Below are 20,427 nucleotides of genomic sequence, written 5' to 3'. Positions count from 1 at the left end.
CCATAGGATGAGGATAATTTCCACCTGGTAGTGTTCTTATGAGGACTAAATGAAACAAATATAGGAACTGTTTTACAAAGGCACAGTTAGGTTTAAGGGACCCTGGGCATGGCAAGGAGCTGGCGGTCTCAGAAGGGAGAGGGGAGGTGCTTTTTATGGGGTTTGAGCTAATCATTTATTAGTCACAGAGCACAAGTATTATGTATGGTAGGCCTCTGAATACCTTTTCCCCAGATTATACTTCCGAAGCCCAACCTTCCTTACCGGGCGAACTCAACCCCAGGGCATATTGTGTGATTTTTTTTTGTCCTTGCTTCACTTCCCCCAAGCCTAAAATTTAGAGAAACCATTCTTTCATCTTTGCACCCTTCTTACAACTGCTCATTGGCAAGTGTTTAATGTGTTTGATATTAGATAAGGTCCCTCCCTATACAGGGGGCCGGACATCAGAATAGTGAGTCAAAAACTGACTGAATAACCATTAGTAGCAGATAAAACCAATTTTAAGGTCTTCCTTCTCTCCGAAGGAAAGAGCAATGGTGTTCTTCCTAAAAGAAAATCTTAAAATAGAATTGGGTCGCTAGTGTTCGGCCTAAAGCCTGCTAAAACATAGATGCAAGGTTGGGGCGGGGGTACAGTTAATCTTGCTATGGTTGTGTTCTGGCTGGAGCCCAGACCTTGGTCCCAAGAGGACCAATCCCACCCACCCGGTTGTGGGGTGCTGGGCAGTTGTCTGTGTCCCCCCAAAGCCGCTGTAGCCGGGCTTCTGGTCCTGAGAGATGCAGGTGAAGTGGTGTGAAGGGTTGGGCTTTTTTTTTTGTTCCTAAAAATGCAACGAACAAAAAAAAAAGTACAACAATCCAAACCCAACCATTTTGTTGCGCGCCGGCTTCCTTCCCGGGTGGCTCCACCGGGGGCGGTGCCGCCTCCTGGCGCCCGCGCTCCAGCTATCTAGGCCAAGCCCACTCGTCTCCAGCGTCGACGTCCGCTTCCCGGCGCCGCGCGGCCCCTCTGGAAGGGAGAGAAGCGAGGCGCTCGGGACTCTGCCGCCTTCGGGCGCACCGTGGGCGGCGGCAGTGGGAGACCCCCGAAAGACGCCCGCCTCTGCCCACCCTCTCCCTCTCCCCGGGAAAAGCGAACCTCGAGAGGTGGAACAAAGGCGAAACCCAGCCGGGGAGGCGGACCGAGGTGCAGGGGGAGGAGGGCGGCGGGGCGGGGCCCAGCCGGCGCCGGGAGTCCATTTTGCAGCCTTGCAGGGCACTTAACGCGCGGTTCCCGCGGCTGCAGGAACGGCTGCAGCGCGCCTGCAGGTTGGGCCCCTTCCGCGGCCCGGGAGGTCCGAGCTAAGTACTCGCCCCCGGGCTCCTCTCTGGGGAGGGGGTGGTTCTGGAGCGTGCAGCGAGGGTGGGGACTTGCCCTGATGGGGCAGGAACCTGCGTGGGTGGGGGCTGGCGGAGAGCTCGGTCTGAGCCCCAGTTCCAGCTGCACACGGGAACCGGCGGGGCACCGGGACGGGTGTGGGGATCGGCGGCGTGCGGGTGGGCGTCCAACGGGCCCAGGTCGCGGTCTGTCCCAGCGTGCTGGCTCCACTGCCAGCTCCTCGGTCTCGCCTAGAAAGGAAAAGGCGACCATGAACCAGAACAGAAGTCAGAGCACGCGACTACCCCCTGGCACTGACCCTGGGGAGGCTGGCTGGCCCCGGGGGAGGGCGCCCTAACCGAGATTTCCCGCCTCTCCCGTGCTCCTGGCTTTTCACCAGGTCCTAGGCTGACTGGCTTTATTTGTAGGGACAACTGAAAAAATTGAAGGTTAAGACTAAGGATCCTGTGCAAATGAATGCATAATACCCTCTTCTTTGTTCTTTCTTTGCAGTAGCCTCGTTTGATTGTCAGTCACAACGTGAAAAAAAAAAAAAGCCCAAAACCCTGATTCCTTTGCCTTGGGAAATAGTAACCCTGACGAATACACCTGCTTGCAGAGGACAGAGGTAAACTGTAACACTTCCCTACATTTAAACAAAAAAACACCCAATTTCTTTAGGCTCAGAAGCTTTCAGAATTGAACTGTGTGTAGAATGTATGTGTTTCCACCCTCATGAGTGGTCTTTGTGCCTTTCATATTTTGTCAAAACTCAGACAAATAGATTCCCTACTTGGAAATTCTTTATGTGGCAATTATCTGAAATGTATTATAATTCAAAGATATCTACTGCAACGGAAAAGAGAAGCTTCAGCAGCATTTCTTTTTTTATGTTTTTTTTCCCCCTTCTCTTGTGCCATGCTGCTAGAGCTTGTACAACAGGGCTTGAGTTTTCTGACTATACAATAGATATCTTAAAAGCAGAATTTCATTTACATAGCTACTCCCTTTGGTACAAGTTGATGGAGCTGCCTTACCTTCTGTCTTACAAACTGAGAAGATACATTTCTTCAATCTCCCATCTTTCCCTAAAAATACCATCTTTTTTTGCACCAGCTGATGTACGAAACCTCCCTGGTAAGTCCTTGTATAACACCAGGTTATTTTCATTTTCTACATTTATGATAGGTTAGTTACCTGGCCTTACTTCTGCTATAGCTTTTGTTCAGATATTCCCATTTCCATGAAATACTTTGTACCTGCTATCCTATGTAATACTTGCTTTGCCCTCCCTTGAAATTACAGTTAAAGAGAATCCAGCTCTCTTGTAGGGCATTTCTTGGTTAATAACTCATGTTCTAACAAAACACTTTAAAATGTATTTAGTTTTAATTAAACCAACTTAAATTGAATATAGTTTAGCGCTTGACAAGATTGTCACACATTACTAATCTTCCCAAGAAAATTAGTTAGGTACTGTAAAAATCCTCATTCTGTGAAGGGTAAAACCAGTGTTTGAACCTATGTGTTCAGAAGCAGTTTCAGTGCTCTTTTCCCTTCACTGGAGAGACTGTTATAACCTAAATCATAAAAAACCAGAATTTTGTAAGTGATTTAAAAAGCCCATGATTAAACTCCATTTTATTAATGAGGCCACTAAATTCTTGACCGATTTCCTAGATAGTGCTAAGGTCTAAGAATTCGGAAACTCAGGTCCTATGCTTACCTTGCTCTGTATGATTGAGAAATCTCCATGGGGGGGGGCCCTCAGTTTTCTTCACTTATAAAGCTAGGTGTTTACCTAGATGATCTCTAAGATGTTTTTAAGCCCTGTGCTTCTATTTTATGCCATCCCATACTTTTATTATCATATATTTCCTATATATAGGTAATAGACACATACTAATATTAACTGTATTAAACTGTTTTATATTTTAAACTTGGATAAGTATGGCAAAGTATGCCTAATTCTTGGTTTTCTATTAAGCTTTATAAAAGCATGGTTCTGTTGTAAGGTCAGGAACTGCATGGAGAGGTAGGGCACTCATACATCATGGTTAGAGTTCATAATGTGGTACAGCTTTTCTAGAGGGAATCTTGGTCTTTTCAAGAGCCTTAAAACTGTTCCTACTTTGATCCACCTAACAGTACACTTAAAGGAGTTATCTAAGGAAATAGAGCTGTGGACTAAGACATTTCTACAAGGTGTTCATTTATTAAATGTTATAATACAAAAAAAAAATAACCAATAAGAAAAAGCGTATTCATAAGCTATACTGGCATGTCTTAGAAGGATATATAATGATAGGAGAAATGCATGTGAAAAAAATGGGATACAAAATTGTGTTATGCTACCAGTTTTGTTAAAATACGTGTGTGTGCAAACACACAAGATTGGAAGAAATATACCAAAATAGTAGTGGTTATTCCTTGCTGGTGTAATTATGAGTGAGTTTTTTCCCCGTATTTTTCTGAATTCTGTATCATCACAAATTACTTTTATAATTTAAGAAAAAAGTAAAAGCTAGTTGCATGGATAACCTCTCCAACTTCAGCATGGTGTCACCTCTCTGTGTCTTTTTATAAGGCATTTATTATACCTTTTAGAGTAGTTATCTTTGTAAATGTTCTGTATTTTTGAATTTAGGGCAGGAATTGACTTTTGGCTTATAATCTTTATAAATATCATTAGAACATTGGATTATCCATTTTTGTTACTCAAGAAAGAACGACACTGCCATTGTCGTTACCTTGGCCTGGGACTCTAGATGCTAGAATGATATTAGAAGAATGGAGTGCTATGCCCACCTCTCATTACAGTTCACCAAATATGGGTGTCTTTTGACATAACAGAATAGTTCCATTCCAGTTAAACCTTCTATAAGGCAAATTCACATAACGTGAACTCTTTTTAATTCAATTCCATTGTAGATAGATGCTTTTCTAAGGAAAAGCTGAATTGAAAATTTTTGCTGGTAGTTTAAATTACTGTCTTTCCTGCGGCATAAGCACAAGTATATCCTACTTGGCAGTAGCCTGGCTCCCCATTTAAAACTCCCAGAAGAGCTTTTCCTTTCCCCCCACTGCATATTGGCAGTATTGAATATGAACAAGGAGTGCCAACACAGTATATATAATATAGCCAACCTAAAAATTGCTTAAAATTTAGCATAATTAGCTTTCCACTTGACATATTCTGTGATTAGGTTTATTTAGAATTAGATGTGTATAATATTCTACACGGAGCAAGAAGGACTTCGTTCATACCAATTAACATTTCCAATATTGATTTCAGAAGTAAGTTCTTATTGGTTGGTAGATAGTACTTGTCAGTTAACTACGAAATGCCTATTTTCACTTATCACGGTATTACATACTGTATAGATAATCTCACTTACTTAGATAAACCTAGCTAGTTTTCTACTGAATTCTAGACTTTGGCAGTACTTCCAAAAATTAGAATTAACTTCAAATACACAGTTAGAAGATAGAAACTTGTAATAGATTCCAACCTGTTGGGGATAATAATTTAGGTCAATGATTGCCAAGTTTATGGTTGTAAAGAAGACAATTTGTTTTAGTGATAAGAATTTGCCACTTTCATTTAAACCCATTTTCATGTATTTGGGAGAAAAGAAACCAGACATTTCTGGTTCATAAAACCTTTGCAGAAGTCACAGTTTCGACTTAATTTGATCTTTTAACAGGTAAAGATAACTATCTCGGTCTGGTAAGTACCTGACTAGGGAATAATTTATATGTTTCTCTCAAATTCAGACACTCATTTTACTCAAATTTATTTCATCTGGGAGAGAATGGGATTCAACACCATTTGGAGACACCGATTTCTCAATAGCTGTACATAAATGGGATAGGTATGTCTGATCTAGCTGGTATGGTGAAACCCTATTGATTTAATGTTGATTACAGGATGATATCAGGTGATTATCAAGTGGCACAGGGGAAAGTAAAAAGGGGAAACAGATGAGGAGGAGGAGGAGGATAAGGAAAGAATAAGAGGAAATCAGAAGATTGTACTCATTGAAACAGAATGGGGAAGATGAGTTCAAAGAAGAAACAAAGCCAAGAGTCAAGGCGAAATAGTGGTATGGTACACAAAAGAGAATGAAGGAAAGGAAAAAAAGCTTTTCTGAGCGGTCTGGACAAGTTAGATAATGACCTGGTTTTTGTTTTTGAAAATGTCACCTTAGTCCCAAAATGGTGAACTTTCTTAATAGGTAAGAACTTCTTTACTGGCTTCATTTTGCCCTAAGTACCAGGAATCTTTATAGAAATAACCTGAGGGGAAATTTTAACTCATTCTAAGATAATGCCAGAAATGCTAAATTACTATTTATTGTCTTATATGGAACTTTTGTATTGTGTTTGCAAGAGCTACATAACAAATTAGATAAGCTATTTTAGATACTATATGTGATATACTTTAATATTCCTTTTTTGAGATATTGGAAATCTTTTCTTAGTCTCACTTTGTCCTGTTCTGATCACATAAGTTAGGGAACAGTCTGTAAAAGCCAGAATGAAGTGTTACAACAACACATTGATATAGAGTACTTAAAACAAAAAATTTATGTAAATAATTTTCATATATTTAAATTAGATACCTTTCAAAACAATTGTACAGTGAGGAGAGAAACTAAGTATTTTGTTAAAGGTCACAGACTGAGAGCCAGACAAATATGTCAATCTCCTTAAAGGCCTGGAACCAGAGATTCCCAATAATACATTTTTTTAATTTATAAAAGATAATACTATACCAGATTAAGCTCTTTGTGAAGCTTATATTTAGTTAATGTTAACTGAAGTTTTGTTTTTATAGCTCAGTATTGTTTTCTTATAATTGTCCATCCTTTTTATTTTAGATTTTTTTTTACCAACTTTTCATTGTGAAAATTTTCGAATATACAGAAAATTAAAAAAATACTCTAATACAGCGGTTCTCAACCTTCCTAGTGCCGCGACCCCTTAATACAGTTCCTCATGTTGTGACCCCCCAACCATAAATTATTTTCGTTGCTACTCTATAACTGTAATTTTGCTACTGTTATGAATCATAATGTAAATATCATTTTGTTTTCTGATGGTCTTAGGTGACCCCTGTGAAAGAGTCGTTTGACCCCCAAAGGGGTCGCGACCCACAGGTTGAGAACCACTGCAGTCTAATAAATATCTTTACCTGGATTAAATAGTTGTTAACTGGACTTTACTAAGTTTCAAGAAAGCATTATTAGTTGATCTCATACTAAAATAGAATACAGTATACTCCTTGAAAATAAGATTAATTAATGTGCTGAGTGGAAGTGATTAAAAGAAAAGAAGGCGATCCCTTTTAATTCTAGGCATTGTTCCAAGAGAAGATTGATGGCTTGCAGTTTAGCAGAGCTTTGCATAATTTAGTTTTGTCAGTAAAGTGATTTTCAGTATTTGCTATCTAGTTACTTGTTAGGTATTTGGATACTGCTTTGAAATTCCTGAATTCAAAGATGCCTCACAGCAGGATGGAAATTTAGTTAAAATCCCCAATAGATACAAAGTATTACTGGCTTTCCTTTTTGTTTTCTAATAGGATTTGGAAAGAAATCATGGGTAATATTTTGAACAACTCTGTATTGCTGTCAACCAATGAAATCCAAAGGTTTAAATAGGAAAGTTTCTTTTTAATAAAATAGGTTTTTATTAAAATTAACTTTTGTTTAAGAATAAATAAATGAGCACCTTTGGCATTATAATCATTTTGGGTTGATTCATTTAAAAACAAAGGACTTCTAGGAGGAAGACGACATTAAGACATACATTAGCTTTTACTTCTGAAATTTGATGACTCCTTTCCTTTGTAAATAAGTATTGGCTTTTCCATTTTTAATATGCTGGTTGTGTTTCGGTTTTTATCTGTAGACACTGTTGTTGCTATATGTAGGATTGATAAAGCAGTTTTTGTAATTTTACTTGAGTGCATCTGCCTTGCAAATTTGCTTAAAAATAAATCTGGTGATGTTATACAACTGTGCATTTGTCAAAATTCAGAACTGTATACCAAAAAGATTGAATTTTATTTATGTCAATTAAAAAGTGTATTAAAAACATAAATAGGTCAGGAAAATGAGGGTGAAAACCAGAGAGGTGGTAGACAACAAGGTATATATTCATCTATATACAACAAGGTATATATTCATCTATATATTCATCTATATCTTTGTTGTATAAAACTTGGAAAATTTTTAATTGGTGGGAAAATAGATTTTTGTGCTTCAAAAATTTAGACTTAGTATTCAGAGAACACATTCGAAGGAAGAAATGAATCTTAGAAAACTTGTTTGCCTTTATATACTTAATTTGACATTGGTTAAGGTGAAATTTTATGACTGAACAATAATTTTGTTCACATAGTTTCTTGACTTCTGTATCGGGCAAAAAATTAGCTCCCAAAAGAGGAACTGTATACTTTAGTTTCTTTAAAGGAGTAAGCTTTATTGATTTCTTCAGATTTTTGTGTTAGACACACTTTTAGGATCTATAAATTCCTGTGAAGCATACCCGTTATGTAGTGAGATTAAACATCTTACTATGTATTTTCCTTTAAAATTTTTGAGGCAACAAATTTGCCATGGTTTCTTGGATTAGGATATTATGTCTCAATTTTCTCTGAAAGGCAGCTGTGGAAGTGATCACATAGTTTTGTTATAAAGAAAGTTTTGAGTATAAAGCTAAGTGAAGAGAAAATAAAATATGGTTTAGCTTTTAAAGTGAATGAAAATAAGAATCTTTAAATTATAACCTAAAATTAGTAAGCTATACTATATGAAATGGAGCAATAGGATCTATCGTAATTTTGATGGATGCAATTTGTAAAAAAAGGGACTTTGGTTCATTTTAAGAGTTTTGTAAGTTGAAGATGGCTTTGGGATGACTTTATTATTTCTAAATTTTCCTGTGTGTGACATTTTCCTTTTGATCATACTTGATTGCCTTAAAATTCTTCTTGGCCCCTGTTATAGTATGCTCAGTTTTCTTCTAAGTTTCTCTTTGCCTCGGGTGCCCTTTTTCTCCTCCTCATCCCAACCGCTTGGTATCCTTTTTTTCCCCCTTTTATTTGGATAGGATGCTCTGGAAATACCTTGCAAGGATGAGTAAATTAGGTTTACTTTATCGAATGCTGCTCTCACTACTTTCCTGTTTCTACTGCCTACTCCAAAATCTAGCATTAGCATAGAATTCTGAGGTGAAAGATGATAGCAGTGGAGGTGATAAATTGTGGAACAGGGCTAGGATTGGAGGGTCACCCAAAATTTTTCTTCTGTGTTCTAGAGTCAGTGTTTTACAGCTGCTTGATAACTTCTCTTAGAGAGCACACCAGTCTTCATAGCCATTCTCTTCCCAGTGCTTTTCAAAGGTTGTATGATTTCTTATGTCACAAAAGACTTTTCAGAAAAATCAGCTCATCGCACATTTTGTTGTATTACACTAAATTTGACAGAATAATCTTTAATTCTACATATATGTATTATGTATTTATTATACATATATCTCTCACAACTTAATATAAAACCATAAACTAATTAGCCCTGCAAATTCATCTTATCTTTTCATTATGTTCTAGATAGCATTTCTAATTGTGACTCTTAAAATTTGTTAAAAAATTATTTTTTATTGTAAGATGGCCTACAGATTAGACCCTTATTTATTGCTTTAGTAGTAATATATGTACATATATATATTACTAAGTAAACTGAATGAGGTCATATTTAGCACTATTTTTGGCTTTAAAACTTTAGGGATTGAAATTTTAAAATGTACATTTTAAAATAATAAACTTACATTGATAAGTGGTATTCTCTAGATCAGGGATCTCAAATATTTTGGTCTTAGACCCTTTTTACACTTAAAAACTAAGGCTCCCAAGAGCTTTTGTTAACATGTGTACAGTACAGTAGATATTTATGGAATTATAAATTAAAACAAAAATTTTAAGATATTTAAAATAACAATGATAAACCTATTACATGTTAACATAAATAATTTGTGAAAAATAACTTTTTCAAAACATTTGAGTGGCACTGCTTTACATATTTATAGATCTCTTTAATGAATTTCTATTTACTAGAAGACAACTAAAGTCTTTATCTGCCTCTGCATTATACCTGTTGCAATAAGTTATTTTGGTTGAAATATGCAAAGAAAGTCAAATGTGGCCTTGCACAGATATGTAGTTGGTGAAGGGAGGGATATAATAGCTTTTTCTTATAATTGTGGATCTTTTTTTTTTTTTTTTTTTAAGATTTTTATTGGGGAATTAGGGGGATAGGAACAGTGCTGGGGAATTGGGGTAAGGGGAACAGACAAGTTGCTGTCGTTTTGTTCTTCAATCTAGTTGTGGAGGATGTCGCTTCACTGGCCCAAGTTGGCACCATCATCACGCTCTTCTCTGGCGAGGCAGATCAGTCGCCGGCTTCTGGACGGCCGCTCACTGCGGCTGCTGGCCGCTCACGCTGGCTGCTGGCTACATACGGTAGCCCATGGCAACCCACTGCCACAGGTGCTGCAGCCCACGCCGTCGCCGGCGACTCCCGGCAGCCCAGCTCCAGGTTGAGCTGTTGTTCAGCATCTTAGCTGTAGAGGGCAGTGTCACTGGCCCTCATATGTGGGATCCGAACCGGGGCCCTCTGGCACCCCAAGCGAGTTCTTTACCATCGCGCCACTCGGCCGGCCCTATAATTGTGGATCTTTGATACTATACCAAAACTCAACAAGTGATAGTTTCTTAAAGGTTAGTTGCAGTATGGAATCTGAAATCATATTTTGTAACATACTGGTCTTTCAATCTTTTACCCATGTATGACTTATAATGTGCATTGGTGATTTGAACCAGTTAGTTCACTGTGTTATGCAGAGTTCCAGATCTTGACATATTTAATTCTGCAGTAATCTCCCCCCTTAAAAAAAAAGTCCACATTCCTAATGTCATCTGTTCTCTCATTAGAAAAGTCTTTTAATTAATGAGGAGCTATCAAGCTCTTAAATGGCAAATATGTTTTCCAAAATTCTATTTTTCACTCACAAACAGCTTTTATCATTGGCAAGAAAATACTGTCATTTTTTTCTTTGGAAGTGACGGGCTCATTTTGTTCGTTTTCAAGAAAATGCCAGATACCTGAATAGTCATAGTTTGTCATTTGTTCTTTCGAGTAAAAATGGTGTTCCATGAAAATAGCAGTTGGTTCAGCTTGCAACTCAATCACATAAGCGCTTTTCCTCCACACTATCTCCTGGTATGCTGCAGAAATGCTGTGTGTTTACTTCCTGTTTTGTCACACAAGGATCAAGATTTAATAAAATGAATAATTTGTACTGCTTCATCTTAAATGAAACTGGCCACCCCTCCCCACCCACTGTGGATGTGTGGTGAAGAATACAGAGCAGTTGTGCAGTTTGGTGTTCTATGTTACCTTGATTCCTGCTAAGGCTCCAGCAGTGTCTGCTCACTGTTGCTTTTATAGTGCAATGGTCAATACGGTGCCAAAAGCAAGTAATAGCTCATTGTTATTATGAAAATAGTATTGACCTCACGGATGCCCTGAGTCTTAGGGACACCCAAGTTTCTGCCCACCACATTTTGAAAACTGATGCTCTAGACAGTGCAGATGGCTTTGATTACTGCTCTGGTGGTTTAAAAAAACTCATTTAATTCTCCAGGGAAGAATGAATTGCAACTCTCTCATTTTCTGTTTTTACCTATGATTTTAATTATAATTTTGTCTTTGTAATAGAAAAAAATGCCAATTTTTAATAAAAGTCTGCATGAGAGTACATGCTTGCATTTATATTTGTGTTTCTTTCTTTTAAATAGCATACCATTTTATAATTGTGGGCCCAGACTAAAGCGCTCATTCTATTCAGACACTGAGTAGCTTTGTTTCTGCTAGCTAGTAGTCAGCTCTGTTTTAAAACAATCGCTTGGGTCCTGCTGGCTCAACTTGCAGTTGTCCTAGTCCTAACCCTGTCTCAGCCGAAGACTGTTGTTGGAAAGCCCACACAAAGGCCTTGTGTACAGGGAGCCCTGCTAATAAGGAGCGATTTCTAGTCCCAGCAGATTACATCTGCTTTGGTGTGCATTCCCTTCCCAAATTTCTCACTTATTTCCTTTGTCTGCCTTGTTATTTCAGTGAAAGATCATTTTTAATGTTTGTGAAGACAGTCTCTTCTAATTATTACCTAGTTCAAGTGGAGGGGATTACTGGAGTAAAATAAAATGTTGATTTCTCTCTGTTAGGATGTGATGGAGCTGCTTGAAGAAGATCTTACGTGCCCAATTTGTTGCAGTCTGTTTGATGATCCCCGAGTTTTGCCTTGCTCACACAACTTTTGCAAAAAATGCTTAGAAGGGCTCTTAGAAGGGAATGTGCGGAATTCGTTGTGGAGGTCATCTCCATTCAAGTGCCCCACGTGCCGTAAGGAAACTTCAGCTTCTGGAGTCAACAGCCTGCAGGTTAATTACTCCCTGAAGGGTATTGTGGAGAAGTACAACAAGATCAAGCTCTCTCCCAAAATGCCAGTGTGCAAAGGACACTTGGGGCAGCCTCTCAACATTTTTTGCCTGACTGATATGCAGCTGATTTGTGGGATCTGCGCTACTTGTGGTGACCACACCCAGCATGTCTTCTGTTCTATTGAAGATGCTTATGCTCAGGAAAGGGATGCCTTTGAGTCCCTCTTCCAGAGCTTTGAGACCTGGCGTCGGGGAGATGCTCTTTCTCGCTTGGATACCTTGGAAACTAGCAAAAGGAAATCTCTACAGTTACTGACTAAAGACTCAGATAAAGTGAAAGAGTTTTTTGAGAAGTTACAACACACATTAGATCAAAAGAAGAATGAAATCTTGTCTGACTTTGAGACCATGAAACTTGCGGTTATGCAAGCCTATGACCCAGAAATTAACAAACTCACCACCATCTTGCAGGAACAACGAATGGCCTTTAACATTGCTGAGGCCTTCAAAGACGTGTCAGAACCAATCATATTTCTGCAGCAGATGCAGGAGTTCAGGGAGAAAATAAAAGTCATCAAGGAAACTCCTTTACCTCCCTCTAATTTGCCCACAAGCCCTTTAATGAAGAACTTTGATACCAGCCAGTGGGAAGACATAAAACTGGTAGATGTGGATAAACTCGCTTTGCCTCAAGACACTGGCACGTTCATTAGCAAGATTCCCTGGAGCTTTTATCCGTTACTTGTGGTAGTCATCCTGCTTGGCTTTCTCGTTTTCCTCGGTCCTGCTATATTCCTAGAATGGTCGTTCGTTGATGAATTCTCAACCTGGAAAGACCATCTTTCACACTTCAGTTCCTATCTGACTAAATCACCTGATTTTGTGGAACAATCGATTTTTTACTGGGAACAGGTGACAGATGGGTTTTTCATTTTCAGTGAAAGATTCAAGAATTTTACTTTGGTGGTGCTGAATAATGTGGCAGAATTTATGTGCAAATACAAACTATTATAAAATCTGTTTCAAGTACATCTCTGTCTTTTGTTACATGTTTGTTAGAGAATGGAGTGGTAGTCCAGATTTAGTCGAAGATTCCCGTCAGGTATTTTCCTCCAAAAGAATTCCTTTCCAAAATAATGCCTTACACATGTTCAAAGTAGGTAGCATAAAGATAAAAGTGAAATTTAATAGTACAGTCCTGAATCCTCCTTCCTTTTGAAAGAGTGCTTTTGAAATAAGCATCCTACCCCCAATACTGGTTGCATTTATGCTGTGTAAATAGGGGAGGTGAGAGAGCACATAACCTAATATTGTACTGATGGATTAGTATAATCGTGATTGTTCACTTTAAGCATGTAATAAAGACTACTCTTGTAAAGCAACTTTTTTTCTGAGAGTGAACATTCTTTAAAAAGGAAAGAAGACACAGATGGATTGGATTTCCATATTTTTCTACAGAGGGTTGATTTCCTTTTTTGCTAAAATATGTAAATCTCATGTAAACAAAAACCAGTATCTTGTGATAAGTCTACATTTTTAGGTGGGTGGAGATTTCAGCTTGCCTTTTTCTCCTTAGGTTTTGTAAATTTATCACCAAAGGGGTTTGGTGATAAACTACAGAAGACTTAGGTGGCTGTACAGTAAAAGCATAGGTTAAAAAAAAAAAATCTTAAGGGCAAGAGCAGGGAATGGGAAAGTCACCTTTTTGCTGGCAGCTAAGTGTTGTGTTGTCTCAAAGTATCATGGCAACTGATCAACCAAACCAGTCCACTTGCTTAAAGAATTTCAGAGTAGTTAAGACTAATTTGACAACAGATGAAAGAATCTATCAGCTGTTATAAAGTACAAAGTAATCACTAAACATTAATGCTATCCTATCTGCTCACATGAAATAAAAATGCCCTGTCTCCCACAGAATAACAACACTTAATTTTCTCACCTGGTTTATAATTCAGGTGAAACGGAAAGTGACCTTATCTTAGACCTGCTCTCTAGCCTACCTTATTTCTGTCATGGAACAAGACATTTCTTTGAAAGCCCAGAGTGTTTTTACCCTAGCCCTTTAATTTGGCTGAGAAGCGAGAACAAGCAGGTACAGGAAAAAAAGATGGCAACTACATTTAAAGTACAGAACCATTCTATTGGGTTGTTGGAAAAGTCATGATGTATTTTTTCTATGTTTTTCGATGCAAAAATGCGTCATGGATTCCGACAGCCCAACAGTTATAAGAAGAATTAGACTAAGTTGCTAGTTAAGGTAATGGCTGTCTCTCATCCCTAACTGACAATTCATGATGAAAATTGCTAAATGGATCATAAGAAATCATGATAATGTTTCTCTGTAAATCTTAACTTCTGCCATGAAGACTCATAGTAGATTAGAGGTCTGTGGAGGGCGAGTGCTTTTCTGTTCTCAGTATTTTTTTTTAATACAGATTTATAATAGATTTTCATGGAGAATTTTTTTTAATGGAATACAGCAATCTATTTGACAACTACCCTCAGATGTATTGACAGCTTCCTTTAAACTATCCAGTTCCTCATCTGTTGTTTTTTCATTTTGTATACTGCAAGTTCCCAAGCAACTCGAATTTTGCAAACACAGCTGTGGATACACTATTTACTTTTACAGTCGTTACCTGGGAATCTAGGTCTGTTTTTTATTTTCCCCACCTCTCCACTTATTAATCATATATAACTAGCAACATTTATGGTTAAATTTTGATTTACAAGTTCCTAAGTCTGGCCGATGGTTTGTAACCTCTAGTTTGAAGCAAGAGAAGAATGAGTAGTCAGGAACTGGTCACTCTGAACGTGGGAGGGAAGATATTCACAACAAAGTGTTCTACGATAAAGCAGTTTCCTGCCTCTCGGTTGACACGAATGTTAGATGGAAGAGACCAAGAATTCAAGATGGTTGGTGGCCAGATTTTTGTGGACAGAGATGGCCAATTATTTAGTTTCATCTTAGATTTTTTGAGAACTCAACAGCTTTTATTACCCACTGACTTCTCTGACTATCTTAGGCTTCAGAGAGAGGCTCTTTTCTATGAACTTGATCCTCTGGTTGATCTCTTAAACCAAGAATACCAGTTACAGCCAAGACCCGCTCTTGTGGAGGTGCATTTCCTAAGCCGAAACACTCAAGCTTTTTTCAGGGTGTTTGGCTCTTGCAGCAAAACAATTGAGATGCTAACTGGGAGGATTACAGTGTTTATTGAGCAACCTTCTGCAACTGCCTGGAGTAGTAGCTCTTTCCCTCCTCAGACGATCTTACTTCCACTGCCTCCACAAAGACCTTCCTACCATGACCTGGTTTTCCAGTGTGGCTCTGACAGCACTACTGACAACCAAACTGGACTCAGGTATTTTGTACCTTGAAGCATCTCTCTTCTGTACCAGTTCCTGATGTTTTCCCTCAAAACTGAAAATGTCATGCTTGAAACTTTTCTTGGAAAAACTGATCACTCAAAATAATGTTCTGGGGAACACTAGAGTTGGGTAGAATGACCAGATAATTACTGTCCAAACTGGGAGACTTTTCAGAGTGAAAGAGGGTATTGTTATTATGTGGGACAATAGGAATAAACAGGACTGTCCAGGGAAACTGGGACTGTGGTCATTCAAGTTGTAGGAGGAAATAATTTTATAGATTATGTTCCACTAATCTATATTTGGCTAATGAATTTGGTTTAGGAATGAAATGCCTTCTCCCAGCCCCCAAGAGATTCTTTTAGTGTCTGGCATTCAGCAAAGACTCAATAGTTTGTCCTGATTTTCTTACACTCTATGTGTATTTATTCTTTCAGGCCTTAGGATTTGACTACTGATTTTTCTCCATCCCATTTTATTTTTAAACACCATTAAGGCAGATATATCCCATGGCAAATTGGGTATCCTTTTACATCTTTGGCACTCGTAGACAACTCAAAATATTGGGATAGGCTGTCAGTATGTTAAGGATAGTTGCTCCTGAGTCAATTATTCACTTTCTCCCCCTATTGTTTTTGGCTGGACCATAAGGCTGATTTCCACTCTGCTGTCACAGATACTGTTTTTTCCCTTAAAAATATCTTAATGCTGTCCCACAATTATTTTATTATCTGTGAAAGCTGGCTTTAATTTTCAGGAGGAAAAAAAGATACTGCGTATGTTCTTTACCTATAGTATTTAAAATAAAATTACTTTTGGGGAGTAAAGGTAGATAAGACATATATTGGAATATTTTCTTAAGTTCAGCAGTAGCCTTCAGGAACAACCAATGTTTGCCTCTCCCACAACACACCCCTTGGTCTTGCTTACTGACTGAAGAGCACTGGGCAGTATGACAGTTCTTAAGTTTTTATACTTTATAATTTCCTGCTCTTCCAAAGAGGTTGAGATGTCACTTTGGGAAAAGAACCAGTTAAATTACTAGGCTAATTGTGACCAAAACTAAGACTATCTTTATCTCAAATCTCTGTGCACAACATTTTTCATTGGTGGGGCACTGATAAACAGAAAGGAAATTACCAGTTTTTGTTTTTTAAATATCCCTTTTTAAAAAGTTAGACACCGAAAGAAAAATGCTGTTATTGATTTTAAGAAGAAACATGCAATATAAAAAAGATATCCTGGAAATACTAAATGCTCTTTAAAAACTATGCATTTGGAGAAAATAATTGTAATCGTGCAAAGCGAGATTAGAATCTCAAGTTGGGATACACAGTGCCAAGTGGTTTCCCTTTTGTTAAAGTAGTATGTTTTAGAAATAACTACAAATTTTTTTTTATCTTCATGTGAGAATGGTATTATATTTAAACTTCCAAAGCAGGTAATTCTAAAACCAGAAGCTATTTTTAAAATTAAAAAAAATTTTTCATCCCCAAATAGTATTCTTTTCTGTTGACTGAAGTTTCCACCCCAGAAGTGTGTGTGATTTTTTTGTATAGTGCCAATTTCAAAGTAGAGACTGATAACCTGAATGAGGTAGCATCACTGATTTCAGGTGACCCGATGAAACCTCTGGCCTTAAAAGATCCACCTTAGATGACTGCCAAGCTAGCAATCATTCTGATTTCTTGCTTACTCCCTGGTGTGAATATGTCTGTTCAGATGTTTTTTGAAGGTGAAAAGTGGAGGAGTAAGCCTGCATGGCTCCTAGGAGTCTGGTGCATCATCTAACTATTTAGTATGTTCCACTGATATGATTTACTACTCTAAGATCTTGTTAACCTAGCAGGTTACTCAATTATTATCTCTCAAGTTCACTGTACTGGAAATACTTGGCTTCCATCTTGCAGATGTGGTAAATTATCAAGCTCAAGTTATGATCACAGGATTTGGGGTCTTTGGTAGCCTTTATTCTATCTCACTTTCCTTTTTAAACTGGCTCAAATGGAAAAGTGCAGTTGCCTTTTACGTTTTTAAAACACGTTTTGACTTTCTATCTCTCACTGGTTTGTTCTTTACTTTTCTTGTCCCTTGAAATCTCTCATTTCTCAATTTGACCTCATAGGGAATTAAGTACTCTGGCTCAGTGATTTCTTGCAAGTGCATGCCACTTTATCGCCTACTGTATAGTATTTGTATCTTAATTTTGTGAGGTGGTCTGTAACTCTTCTCTTTGAAAAATGTTTCTAGGCTATACAATGAAAATCTGGGGCTTGGAGGTAGATGGAATGATTAAGGTTAAAAATTTGCTATATCAAACAAACATTTTTGATGTGTACTTTGTAGTTTTATAATTGTTACATTTTATTATTGAATTGCTTTCTTCGCCTAGAATGAGCTTCTAAATGTGAGCTACAATAAACTACTCTATTTCAATCATAATTAAAAGGAGTTCAGGGATGTCCCCAAGGCTCTTTTTATTCCATAAAACTACAGATAGTTTAGCTTGCTGCCTGGAACTAATTTAAGTTAGCGTCTGCTTCATTATCTCATAGACAAATGGTGGGAGGACACAAAGACATAGAAATATCCTTGACAGTAGATAAAGAAGGAGTAATATAGCTTATCTACACGAATAGGTTATGTTGACATTATTAAAGCCAACACAGAGCCAACCTGAAAGGTTCAGATGTATTTTTCTTGAATTATGTGGATTGGTTCTATCGAGTTTCCCAGGAAATAGACGGTTTTGTCATTTCAATTCCAGAGGCTTTTGATCCCATGTTTTTGTTCTTCAGCAATAGTTATTGAGTAAAAACTGACAATAAAGTAAATTGTTTGATCAAATTGTTTGCTCCAGAAAATAGTTCCTTAATGAAAATTCATCCATGTTGGTTATATTCCTAAATATAGAAGTAAAATGACTTGGTAGATCACAGCAAGATCTCTGTTTTCAGTACTCTGAAATTATTGATTTGAGTTTATAAATGAAGCCTCAAAAAATACCTGTTCAGGGCCAGCCGAGTGGCGTAATGGTTAAGAACTGGCTTGGGACGCCAGAGGTCCCTGGTTCGGATCCCACATATGAGGGCCGGTGACGCTGCCCTCCACAGCTAAGATGCTGAACGGCGGCTCAACCTGGAGCTGGGCTGCTGTGGGTTGCTGGCGACGGCGTGGGCTGCGGCCCCTGTGGCAGTGGGTTGCCGTGGGCTACCGTATGTGGCCAGCAGCCAGCGTGAGCGGCCAGCAGCCAGCGTGAGTGGCCAGCAGCCAGCGTGAGTGGCCAGCAGCCACAGTGAGCAGCCGTCCAGAAGCTGGCGACTGATGTGCCTCGCCCGGGAAGAGCGCAATGATGGTGCCAGCTAGGGCCAGTGAAGCAACATCCTCCACAACTAGACTGAAGAACAAAACGACAGCAACTTGTCTGTTCCCCTCCCCCCAATTCCCCAGCACTGTTCCCATTCCCCCAATTCCCCAATAAAAATCTTTAAAAAAAAAAAAACAACCTGTTAAAAAATGGTATACCTTTCTTTGAGCTTATAAGTCAAATTTGTGTGTTCAGTTTTGCTTGTTATTAAAGGGATGCTTTATAATTAAACATGTTTTGTGTGTCCTAGGTATATTTCTATAAAACCTGACAACCGAAAATTGGCCAACGGAACTAATGTCCTCGGTTTACTGATTGACACTTTATTAATGGAAGGCTTCCACCTCGTCAGCACTAGAACAGTATCCCCTGAAGACAAAACCGAATGCTATAGCTTTGAAAGGATGCAAAAGCCTGAAGCTCTCGCCATGAACAAAACAGTGAAACCAGAGGCTACCATCATGCCAGAGCAATCTCAGAAAAAGAAATGAGATTTTTGTATTCTCTTTTAAAGAGAAATTGCCATTTTCTCATATGGAGATTCCATATTTAGGTTAAACATGTTCATTGGACATGTACTCTGCCTAACTTTTTGGCCTTGTCCCCCACCGTGCCATCTGGGGCAGCTACACCTCAGCAATGTGTACGCCACACTGACTGCTTGCTGCTTTCTGCACAACGCCATGCACCTGGCGCCTTGGCACATACTCCCCTGACTGCCAAGCTTCTTGCCCTTTCTCTTCTTCTTGAACAGTTACATTCTTTCAAAAATGGGCTCGGGATTCACACTGCTTGATTTCTATTCCCAACTTCATCACTGATGAGCTATACGACTTGGGCAAATCATTTAACCTATTTGTGCCTCAACTTCTTCATCTATCAAATGGGGATAATAAGTATATCTCCCTTGTAAGATACATGAGGATTAAAGGATAATGTTCTCAACACATTTCTTGGCACATGGTAGGCACCCAGTAACTATTAGTAGTGATGATGGTGATGCTAAAGATGATGAAGATGGGTTGCCCACTTTCAATCACACCTCTTCTGTGAGACCTTGTTTTCCTCCTTCTCCAGGATATTAATCAGCCCTTTCCTCTGCAGACTTATATGCCATCATAAAAACGAATTTTTCTCACTTGAATGTGAGCTCGATCCACTCAATAGTGCTAAACACTTAGTGAGAGGAATAGTATGTTTGTTACTAATTAGCAGCTACATTTGGTGAAAAACTTTTGAATAACCTCTACTAACACTTAAAATACACATATAATTTGTTAAGAGCTCGCTCAAGAGTTTGAGCTCTGAGCAACAGTGGTTCGATTCCTGGCCCGAGCTGAGCTGCCGCTGAGCTGCCTACAGGTGGCAGGATGGCTCAGCCAAAAAAAAAAAAATACACATATAATTTGACTTAGTGACTTCTCTTGTAGGAATTCTTATATATGTGTCAATTTAAACACTAGGATAAACATTTAGAAGAGGAATCATTAAGTCAAAGAGGGTAAGTACTTTGTACATAGTAGAATTAAAAACTGTTGAGTTGAAGCAGTTGAGCACCATTTTAAAAAGTATGATTAATTCATTAAAAAACATCTGTTAAACATTTGTTAGACACGATACTAAGTTTTCAGGATTAAAAAATGAGTAAGGAAAAAAATCCATATTCTCAAGGAGCTCACATTCAAGTGAGAACATATATCTTCATAACAGCAAAAGATCAGAAATAAACTCAAGTTCATCAGTAGGGAACGAGTAAATTATGGTTCATACAATGAAACACTATGCAGCTCTTAAAAAGAGTGAAGCAGCAGTTCCAAACTGATAA

The 20,427-nt window shown here is 38.4% G+C and overlaps 2 protein-coding genes and 1 long non-coding RNA gene across 4 annotated transcripts in view; 2 read left to right on the top strand and 1 right to left on the bottom strand.

Moving 5' to 3' along the window:
- Positions 1-925: 925 nt before the first annotated feature.
- The window catches only part of LOC109387133 (uncharacterized), a 30,642-nt gene continuing 11,140 nt past the window's right edge, over positions 926-20,427 (bottom strand). The window contains exons 4-5 of the long non-coding RNA XR_002124918.1: positions 1,434-1,610; positions 926-1,011 (exon numbers count right to left, since the gene is read on the bottom strand). This is a non-coding gene — a long non-coding RNA (uncharacterized LOC109387133). The remainder of the gene's footprint in view (positions 1,012-1,433; positions 1,611-20,427) is intronic.
- TRIM13 (tripartite motif containing 13) lies at positions 997-12,892 on the top strand. Of its 2 annotated transcripts, none has more exons than XM_019650850.1 (3): positions 997-1,188; positions 1,873-1,987; positions 11,648-12,892. In XM_019650850.1, exon 3 carries the CDS (start codon positions 11,654-11,656, stop codon positions 12,875-12,877), a length of 1,224 nt encoding a protein of 407 aa, XP_019506395.1. In that variant the 5' UTR covers positions 997-1,188; positions 1,873-1,987; positions 11,648-11,653; the 3' UTR covers positions 12,878-12,892. The 2 variants fall into 2 exon arrangements, with proteins under 2 accessions (XP_019506395.1, XP_019506396.1); XM_019650851.1 differs by lacking the exon at positions 997-1,188 and adding an exon at positions 1,296-1,310.
- KCNRG (potassium channel regulator) lies at positions 14,243-19,935 on the top strand. Its single transcript, XM_019650852.1, has 2 exons — positions 14,243-15,228; positions 18,853-19,935. The coding sequence occupies exons 1-2, from the start codon at positions 14,648-14,650 to the stop codon at positions 19,091-19,093; spliced, it is 822 nt and encodes a 273-aa protein (XP_019506397.1). The 5' UTR covers positions 14,243-14,647; the 3' UTR covers positions 19,094-19,935.

Source organism: Hipposideros armiger, unplaced genomic scaffold (assembly GCF_001890085.2).
Source record: "Hipposideros armiger isolate ML-2016 unplaced genomic scaffold, ASM189008v1 scaffold_148, whole genome shotgun sequence".
Lineage (NCBI taxonomy): Eukaryota > Metazoa > Chordata > Mammalia > Chiroptera > Hipposideridae > Hipposideros > Hipposideros armiger.
The sequence above is the reverse complement of the archived record's forward strand: the minus strand, read 5'-3'. Positions and strand labels throughout refer to the sequence as shown.